This window comes from Aptenodytes forsteri, unplaced genomic scaffold (assembly GCF_000699145.1).
Source record: "Aptenodytes forsteri isolate BGI_AS27 unplaced genomic scaffold, ASM69914v1 Scaffold382, whole genome shotgun sequence".
NCBI classification, from domain to species: domain Eukaryota; kingdom Metazoa; phylum Chordata; class Aves; order Sphenisciformes; family Spheniscidae; genus Aptenodytes; species Aptenodytes forsteri.
In genome coordinates this window covers 302,578-312,550 of record NW_008794625.1, presented here as the reverse complement: position 1 = coordinate 312,550, position 9,973 = coordinate 302,578, and the positions used below count along the sequence as shown (strand labels likewise).

General features: G+C 37.9%; 1 protein-coding gene across 1 annotated transcript in view; it reads left to right on the top strand.

Moving 5' to 3' along the window:
- Window positions 1-5,476: 5,476 nt before the first annotated feature.
- Window positions 5,477-9,973, top strand: part of CAB39 (calcium binding protein 39) — a 22,035-nt gene continuing 17,538 nt past the window's right edge. The window contains exon 1 of the mRNA XM_009273337.1: window positions 5,477-5,636. Coding sequence (XP_009271612.1) covers window positions 5,523-5,636 — 114 coding nt within the window. The 5' untranslated portion in view covers window positions 5,477-5,522. The remainder of the gene's footprint in view (window positions 5,637-9,973) is intronic.

Here is a 9,973-nt window from a genome sequence, read left to right as displayed (position 1 = left end):
CAAAAAATCCCCCCCCCCCCCCCCCCTTTTTGTTGGGTTTGTCTTCTGCCATTTTGGTGAGTTCAGTTGGCACACTGGGCATTCAGACAAATATCAGACCACTCAAAATAACTGATGGAGAGTGACCTTCCCCCTTCAGTCCTGCTGTTGATTCAGCTCCAGCCTTACTGTGAAGTGCCCCTACGGTGAGATCATGAGATGAGGGAGCCGATTCACAACCACTTGCTGGTCAAAGGGATGTTTTTTCTACATTCCCTATGCTACTTAATGCTTACTTTCCTTTTACATGTTAGTTTTCTGATAGCTTAGTGAGTTGAATCAGCTCATGGATGGGTCAGCAGGCCCTGGTGTAAAAGTGGGGGAAGGAGTGTGGCGCTGGGAGAATGGGACTCATTCAGCAGGGGAATTCAGCGGGGAAATGGGACCTCCCCGTCAGTGGTGGCCAACTGTTGAGTTGGCTCGTTCATCTTGGGGAACCTTACTGTTGATTATTTGGCCTTATTAAAATTCTGTTGATTTTGTTTGATCTTCAGCAGTTTTCTTCTTATGTGCACGTTAACTGGATGTTACCTGTGCTTTTTCACTAGGCTTGGATTTTTTTAATGTGTGCAGTTATAGCCAGGAAGTGGCTGAAGGGTTTTTTCCTCCTCTTTTCCTCGTTAGGAGCTTACTAAAAGCAGTCACCTTAAACTCTTGGTGTGTAAACAAGGCAACTAGATCTAGCTGAAGACTTAATATAGTGCAATTAAACGGTGAGGCCTACAATAGAATAAGAAATTGAGTTTATTTCACAAAATTGGGAATGTAGGTTTTTTTGTACTTTATTTAAGTAGCATTTTGCATGAGGGAAAGGTGGACGTTTGGTCTTCTGAGCTGGAATAGTGTGAATACTTGAATTCTTTGATGCTTTGTTTATGGATTATACTTCTATGCAGGGAAAAAAAAGTTACAACTTTTTTATGTTGTGGTAATTCATGGTATGTGATAAGCAGAAAGGCTGAGTTTGCTTTTGTGTCTTTGCTTACACAGCTAGTATTCCTTTACCTTTATTATAGCTTTAAAGGCCTGCATGGGTGAGACTTCAGTGCCGGTAATTCATGTCTGTGGAGTAACTCTGCACATGTCGCTGCAGTCGTGAGCCTTACTGTACTATTTCTTGTACCAGTATTTTTCTTGAAAATAGTCATGCAGGCATTTTACAATATGCATGATTAAAAAAAACAAACACGAAAACCCACACCATCTACGAAAACCCACACCATCTACAACAAAAAAAAAAAAAAAAAAAAAAAAAAAACCTTCTGCCTTTAAGTAATCAGGTTTTAAATTGTAGCACACATTTCTGTTATATAGGTAGCACATTTTCTGACACTTCAAATATGAAAAAGTTAACAATTACAAGAGAGAGCATACTCCAGGCTAGTGAATCTATTCTTTAGAGAATTAAAATTTATTAAAAGAGAGGGATTTCTTTATCATGCTTCTGTATTTGTTCTTGCAGCACTTTTTTGCTGCAAGAGGGCTGTCCTCACAGAGAAATGCTTTTAAGTGTTGTCTGCTTACTTAAAAAAACAATCTTATATATGGAACACATTAGTTTGAAATTGGACATTAATTGTGTGGTCAATGCAGTGAATAAAAAATATAAAGCTGTATACATAGAGCAAACTGTGCACGGGTGCATGCTGCATTGACAGAGCTGGAAATTATATACTATCTGAAACAGTGGGACTACTATTTCTTGTTATGGCAAAAGCCCAAACGTCCCAGTGTGCCTGAGTGTGTGTCAGTCACTCTGTGTCAGTCGAGCTTAAATCTCTGGGTATTTGGCTGCATGCCATATTGTTGTTTGACAATCCCTTTGGATTTATAACGTCATTTAAGATTTCTAAATGTGGCCATGACACCAGTGCTTTGAGGACCTTAAATTTTGTTACGTTTGGCATGCTTGAGTATTGGTGAAATAAAATGCATGCCTAAGAAAGCCTGAGTTTTGTATAATATCGTTCATGGTCTCTTAACAAATGGAAGAAAGCAGTGAGGTTTCTGGGAAAGTAAGATAAAGCAAAGCAGCCCAGCAGAGCACAGAGCTGTCCATGTACTTGTTGCAGTTTAACTCTTCAAGAGTCCTGTGATCCTTTTCTTAAGCCACAATAAAAATTTTATCATGAATTTGCAAGGCAACCAGGTGCTAGTAATGTGAAACACTTATCATTGACGTGATGTCAGGTCTGTTCTTATTTACAGAAAATGTCATTTGATGTTGTTTCCTTTTTTCCCTCGTTTTGCAGATGTGGGTGGTTGCAGTTCTTTCCAATCTCACGCAGATGTTGTCATTGTCTATTGTGCACAGAGTGCTGCTTGGGGTAGTTTTGCTGGGCTGAAAATGGAACAACCTGTTTATGTTCTCCTCGCTGCATGAAGTACAGCTCTGAGAGACAAAGGACTGCTCCTTCTTTTTTTTTGGCAGGATGTGGCACAGGTTCTTCAGTAGTAGAGTTTTGCTTCAGGGTTAGTGGGGTCTTCAGTCTTGAGGCCCCAAATGATGTTCCTGGCAGTGCCACTGCATTCCTTCCAGTAATGAAATTGAAATAGCAGAAACAATGCACTTATTCCATTTTATATAATACATGAAATACCTTGAAGCGAAATGTCACCTTCAGTAATCAAGGATGTGGATTTCCTTCTTACTGGTGCTGGCAGTCTTTCCTGTTTTTTCTAAATTGCTTATGAGAAATTCATATGGGCACTTACCTGAATTGGGAGAAAATGTTTAGCATAAATATATGCTAGTGAACAGTTATTAATTATTATTTTCTATTAGATATGCTAGTACATACAATAAAACTTGTGTATCACTAGTGTATGCATGTAGGTGTATCAGATTTATGCAGAACCTGGAAGGTTTACCGAATAAGTCAAAGTGGTAGACTATTTTTAATTTAAAGAAGAAATTGAGCACTGTCTGGAGGGAAATCAAGTTTTGCAAACCTCGACATTGGGCACACCATGAGGACAGTTGTTTGTCATTATTCTATATTTCTGTATGTTATCCATGTAGTCTTTTAGTTCAGAAGTAACATAGTTGTGATCCAGAAAATGAGTGTGCAGAGACATTTTCTTGGTTTTGATTTCTTTTCTTTGTATATTGCTGTAATACCAGATTTTGTGATTCCATATATTTTTATTCTCTCAAAGAACTGTTTTGATTCCTACTGGATTTTATTCTGTTTTAACACATAATCCAAGGAATTAAGACTAGCAACTTTTTGAGCCAACCCTGCCCTGTTACATGGGCATAGCCATCTTCAAGAATGAATATGCTGAGTAGTTGTTAAATGCTATTATTATCAGTGATGATATGCAAGCATGAAAGAATCCAGCTTTGTTTTCAGTTTTCATCTTAATTTGGCAGGAGTAGTAATCAAAGGGAGAGATAAAGGGAACATTTCAATGTTGCTGTGATGCTCGAGGTATGTCATCTATGTTGTGGGGAAATTGTACTTATTTTCACACCTGTGTCTTTCTAGAAAAAAATTCCTGTGTGAAAATACTGTAATTTTCATTAAACATTGTTTTAAATGTCATTACATTTTCATTAAATAACAATGAGTAGTCATGCTTTTCTTAAAAGTAGGTTTCTGTTCCACTACATGTGAGAAAGTTGAGGCATAAAATTCTCTTGTCTAAGGAATGACCTGTGGGCACTTTTTTGTCTCTTAGGGTACCAGTCCTGTGTTTGTAATTTCAGTGTTACAACCCCTTCTTTGTGCAGATTATGAACGAGAGATTGCTATAATGAGTCGACTATTATACTTAAAAAATAAAAGCAACAAAGTCCTTGTGATCTGTTAAAAAATGGAAATGGCTGGTGGAAGGTCTTGTTTCAACCTTCATGCTGATACTTTTACCTGAAAGTAATCTGATAAAAAACTACCTGCCTTATGCTTTTTATCAGCAGTGTTAGGTCAGTTGCAGGCATGGAACAGTGAAGGTATGATCTCTGTAGCTGGTTTCCTGAAATACCTATTTATGGAAATTTTCTTGGCTAAAGATCTGAGTGCATCTGTTCTTCACCTTTAAGTTGTTGCCCTTGGGCCAGCCCCACTTGTTTGTGTTAAAAATCAAAATAACTCAAAAATAGCATCAAATTGGTATTTTTAATCCTTGATCAAAACACAATTGAGTAAGATCAGGATTAACATTTTGGAGTTCATGGTGAATGAGCTGGTCTTTTAATCAAGGATCAAAGTGCATGGTATTAGATAAGAAACTTTTAACATGTACTGGTTATAGTTGACTTGTTGCTAACTTCACGGACATTGTATGGAGATAGAAATTACTAACTTTCAGGGTAATATCCTTTCTTTGTAATGACAGTGTAATCTCTGCTCTGTCAGCTTCAGCTGTCTTTTGTGTCTAGCAGAAGTAGCACTGTCAGCATTTTTAATGCAGGATTTCCTGTTCTTTTCTGTCTAGATTAGAGTTCTAGAAGTATGCTTTATGGAATTCACTTGTAAGAAGTTTTTATTATTTTTTAAATGTGGGTGTATGTGTTTAGTAACAAAAGCTTTTGTATACTCATTTATACTAGTAATACTTTTCTATTTTGTACACAGAAGTGAATATATATGTATGTGTGCGTGCATGTGTGTAAAAGCAAATATATGTAGATATACAGAGGAATGAATGTATTTGGATTCAAGAGCCAAATATTTTTAGGGAAGGAAAATTGCTCCTGTACGAGAAGTTTTATCTTTTTGAAAAAGATACATATCAGGTGTTTGGTTTTAATGTTTTCAAGTGCCTTATTTACGTCCCTATTATTGGTGACAAATTTTGTTTCCCATAAAATGAGGGGGGTAAGACTGTATTTCAGTATGAAGTTACAGTAATATTGATACAAAAAAGCCAGGACATACCAAGTGTTTTGACATAGGAATAAGCTGCTGTCTGTAGCCTCGTCTGCATGATGCTTGTAGCTCCTGCACAAAGGCGCGGGCTTTGCAGCCTACTTCACATTTGTTATGGAATGAATATGGGTAAAAGCATGTACTTGGACAGTCATTGCAGAGCCACTGAGGCATGATGACTTGTGTGTCAAAGACCTAACAGAAGAAGGCATTTTGCTTGACAGCATTAATTGGAATAATTTATCCTTGTTAGTCTTGCCCATATGTGGCATTTGTACAGTATGTGGCTTTGGATATAATTAATGTACTCTTTAATTTGTTCCTGTAGCATAAGATAATGATCTTAATGTGAGTTCTTAGATTCAGTATCTTGTGTGTTATAAGAATTAGAAACATAAGCATTTAAATTTGTCATGGCAAGCTCTAGTTCAACTGTCAAGGATGGTTATTCCACATATGAATGAATACCTTTGCTACTCTCTCTTGATGTTCATGTGTGGTGTTATACTGACCTCATGTTTCTATTTTTGACATGCTTTTTTTTTTTTTTTCTCCTCCTTTTCCAGGTGAAGGAGGAGCTGTAGAAGGAAGACCTTGTGGCTCGCAATCATGCCATTCCCTTTTGGCAAGTCCCACAAGTCTCCTGCAGACATAGTGAAGAACCTGAAGGAAAGTATGGCAGTTCTAGAAAAGCAAGATATCTCTGACAAAAAGGCAGAAAAGGTACAGTTGGGACTTTCCAATTGCTAAACAGTAATTGAAAGGGGGAAAAAAAAGAAATTTACTGCTGTTGAAACTGAATCAATTAGGAATTATTTTTGGGTTTTATACTCTGATAAAGGGTAAGTTATTCTGTACCTTTGAACAGGTGTGTTTCATGTTGGTTGGCTTTGCATTTTTATGCCACTGGCAGCTGATATGATACTTAAAATAACTTGGTTTGGAACTGTAGGATGTTGCATTCTTTAATAAGCAGCTCACAGCCATACAGTGTTCTGGCGCTTGTGTCCACCGTAGCGGCTTTACTGCTGTATAGTAGTTCTGTCTGTGCTTGTCCATGCAAATGTTCACGGAGCAGAGTGTCTCTGTTACTGAAACCGAGGAACTTTGTGTCTCCATGGATGTCAGTAGAGGATATACTTTTACCTTTCCTTGCCTTTTCTTCAGCCCACAGGAAGATGTGGTGAAAAGTTCCTGTGCTGGTGCAGTTTCCTTTAGATAGGATGGTTTGCAACTTCAGGATCTGTACCCGTCGACAGTCATTTACTTCTCAACTGGTAGTCTTGATAGCTTTACTAAAAGCTCAGCCTGTGTGCAGCTGCATCCCATATAGTGACTTGTATGGCAGGGGTATTTACTGTTTAGATGAAGTTTTTCCTGATAAACTCAGCACAAGGGCATAGGTTTTAATACTTCCAAAAAACCTCTAAAACCAAACCAAAAAACCAAGCAAACAAAACATCTCCCTCGCCAATCTACCAGCTTTTGAAGCAGGCTATGATACCCTCCTTGGATTCTCTCCCAGCATTATTTAACTGTTCTGTGCCATTCTTGGCATCCTTACAGAGTCATGTGTAGGAGTTAGTCACAATCTTTTTCATGTTCACCATTATTTTTAAGCAGAGTGTGGCGGCCAGCTTCTCTACGTCCAGTTTCACCTAGATTTGGTACTACTGCTTTAAGTGCAGGAGAATCTGGGTCTTAACTGAATTGCCATCTTTATCCTGATATTCTTTAAAATCAGCATCTTCTACCCCAATGCCAGCACGCAGTATGTTCCGGGTCTCTTGCAGTGTACCATAGTATTTTTCCCTGATGCTTTCTGTCTTGCTGGAGAGAAAAATGTTACGGCCTGTTATGCAGGCCTGTGTGGAAGGCTGGGAGGATTTTAATTTGCTGCTGCTTTTCTTCTTTCTCTAATAAAGACATCTGTCAGGAGAGGAGGGGTAGGTGCATTCTGAAGAGTGTGTGATGAGACATGGCACTGCCTCCTTCATCTCAGCCTCATTATTAATTGCTGGAGATGTGGCTTGATCTTAAAATCCGTGCTCTTTTGTGTCATCTTTTTCTTTTTGCTTAGACCTCTAATGGGGAACAGACCAGCTTCATTCCATTGTGCATAGCTGTGCACTGTATCACATGCCTGTGTTCTTGATGCTGTAGCTGAAGATTATTATGTACCATTTGCTTCTTGCTGGCCTTTAATCCCATACCTCCATCTTCTTTAAAGACCTCATTTATGTGAGGCTGCTGCTTTGACAAGAATTAATATACTAAGCCTGTAGAGTTGTTTCTCCTGTGTCACGTAGAAAGCAACACATTCTTCTTGAAGGAGAAGAGAAGGCAACGCATGTTCACTAGGTTAAATGTGAGGAGGGTTAAATACTGACATTCACAAGACTGAGCTGGATATGGTAGTGCTGGCCTCTGTCATCCTCATTATTCACAAAGGAGACCAGTTGATGAATCTGAACATTAACACCACCAGTGTCCACCTCCATACAGAGATTCTTCAGGAAATAGTTGTTTCATTGGTAAGCCAAGACTTCCATGAAGGTGATTGTGGTTGTGGCAGTTTATCTCAGATTGTTTGCTGGTTTGATAGGGAAAGTTCTTCAATATCTTGTGGACCAGTCATCACATGTTTGAGGGTACAGCTCTGATCAAACACCCTGAATTTGTACCCTCTTCCTATCCAGTCTACAGAAATGACTGGAGTAACTTTGGAGTTAAAAGACAGCAAGGGTCTGAGCAGTAGCCATTACTAAAAAAGAAGAAAAACTTCTACATGCCCATATCTCAATAGTTAGGCATCTTTTTATCTTTCACTACCCCTTTTATTTTTATGATCCTTTCTGCAATGTAACTTTCCAGCCTCCTTTAGAGAAGAATTCTGTGCTGATGAAAGGGTGAGTTATGTGGCTGGTAGTGGAACAGAAATAGAAAAACTCACTGCACGTAAAGCACAAAAATTACTACCCTTTAGGAGAAGGGGAGAAGAATGCCAGAGTTTCTTTTTTTATAACTTAATTTTATTAGTGATTAGACTTGTGTAAAATACAGTCTCTCTCTCTCTTTCTCAGTAATTTCTGCTTCATTGTTGCTGTTTCATCCCGGGGTGTGCTTTTGTAGCCTGTCAGATAACAAGAATGAACTTTCAAGGCTAAGCAGCATGGTACATATTCAGTGTTGATTATTGTTTGTGGTAAAGACAGCCTTTTGGGTGCAGGGAATACTACTTTTCCTACACTACTTTGTTTCTTAAAATTAAGTACACAGAGTTGCATATTTTCTTTACTTTTGAACATATGGAATTTGAAATGTGTATGTAGATTAGACTAAAAAAAAATTCAGCACATGTTGAAGTGAACTGAATGTTTCAAAATTTAATCGTCGTTTTAAATAATTCTTCCACAAAATGAAATTAATTATAAATGCCCTTTTGTTTTCTCTTATGGCTGGCTGAGGTTCCAAAGAAAAACTAGTACTTTTCTACTGCAGTACCACAGTGTTTTTAATATGTAGTTCACTGTAGTTCCTACCATGCAGTAGCAGCACAATGCTGTTAGGAAAATACTTAGTTTGCTACTGTGTAGAGGATGCTCTTTGACAGTTTCCTAACACAGAAATGGAAATACAGATTTGTAAGAAAATTAGACAAATAATTTTCCCTAGAAATTAAAAGTGTAATAAATTATGTTTGAACAGAATCCCTCAGTTTTTTCAGTGCTAGGACTGAAATTTAGAACCTTTAATGTTTTATGAGAGGAAAAAAAAGCAAAGTAAGAAAGAAGGATTTTTAAAGCTTGGACAGTGTGTGTTCCTGTACATTCTTTATAATCAAAGTGGAAGAGATTCTTCAAAGTAAAAGATCTAAAACAACAGTAGTGATATCACGATGCATCTTGTTCAATTATGAAACATTCTGCCCTGTAATACTGGAAAATCTGTTTTATAAATAAAAATCTGAAATTCAGAAAGTGAATTCTAGTTGCATGTTAATCTACCTTTTTCTGAGCTCTGTGAATACTGGAGAAAATTAACCAGGTAATTCTCCAGGTCATTTTGAAATGTTCTTTAAGTTTGTGGTACCTGCTTAGGAAGTGAGATCCGAAGTGGCTGTAAAAGCTGGGCTGTGTCTTGCTGCTGACGGTCTGTCTATCATACCACGACTCTGGCTGCTTGTTGGCTGCAGTCTTGTACTTAGGATAGAGGCGATAGCTTGCTGTCTGTTAGTATTTTGGAAGGGAAACTTGAAATAACAAGTGCTTTATAACTGAAAACGTGTTCATCACGTATGCTGTTAGTTTTCCATTGTTGTTTTTTTTTCAGAAAGGGCTAAAGGGAATGGGAAGGAAAACTCCTTTCATATAAACGGGACCTACCCTTGATCTAGCCCATTAGCTGGTCTTTTATTCGCATCTCTTCCTCCTCTTTAGCTGACATCAGCATTTATTTTTATACTACCAGTTCACTTGGTTTGTGGCACACGTTTACTGTCGTGAAGGTAAATATTTACTCATGTAATAAACTTGTTCTTCCCTACCCTCTGACCTTGAGTTAACCTGCTCATAACAGCTCCGGTTTTGGCTTTCAGATAATTGTTTCAGTCTTGTTGTTGACTCGTGCGGGTTGACTATGGCAAGCATCATTGGTCTCTCGTCTTTAAGTTACCAGTTCTATATAATGGACAGTATAGTATATGTATGGGACAATGCAATATGCTATTTTGATTCAGCTGTCCAACTGTAATATTATGTCATGTTGTCATAGGCATAGATCAGATTTCATTCAGTGAGTTAACGTTGTCATTTACAAAGCAGTAAAATTTAAAATTTATTATGCACTTGTGTACAATTAATTCGTGGTTGAAAGAAGGCTAAAGGTTAAGTAATCTGCCTTGCCTGCTGCATGGGGCTGTTACTCAAAGGGTAAAGATGGGACTTCTTCTGGAAGTAACGGGTGCGAAAACATGCTTCTCTTCTAATTGAACTTAGCTCTTTAATCATAGAATCCTAGAATACCAGGTTGGAAGGGACTTCAAGGATCATCTGGCCCAA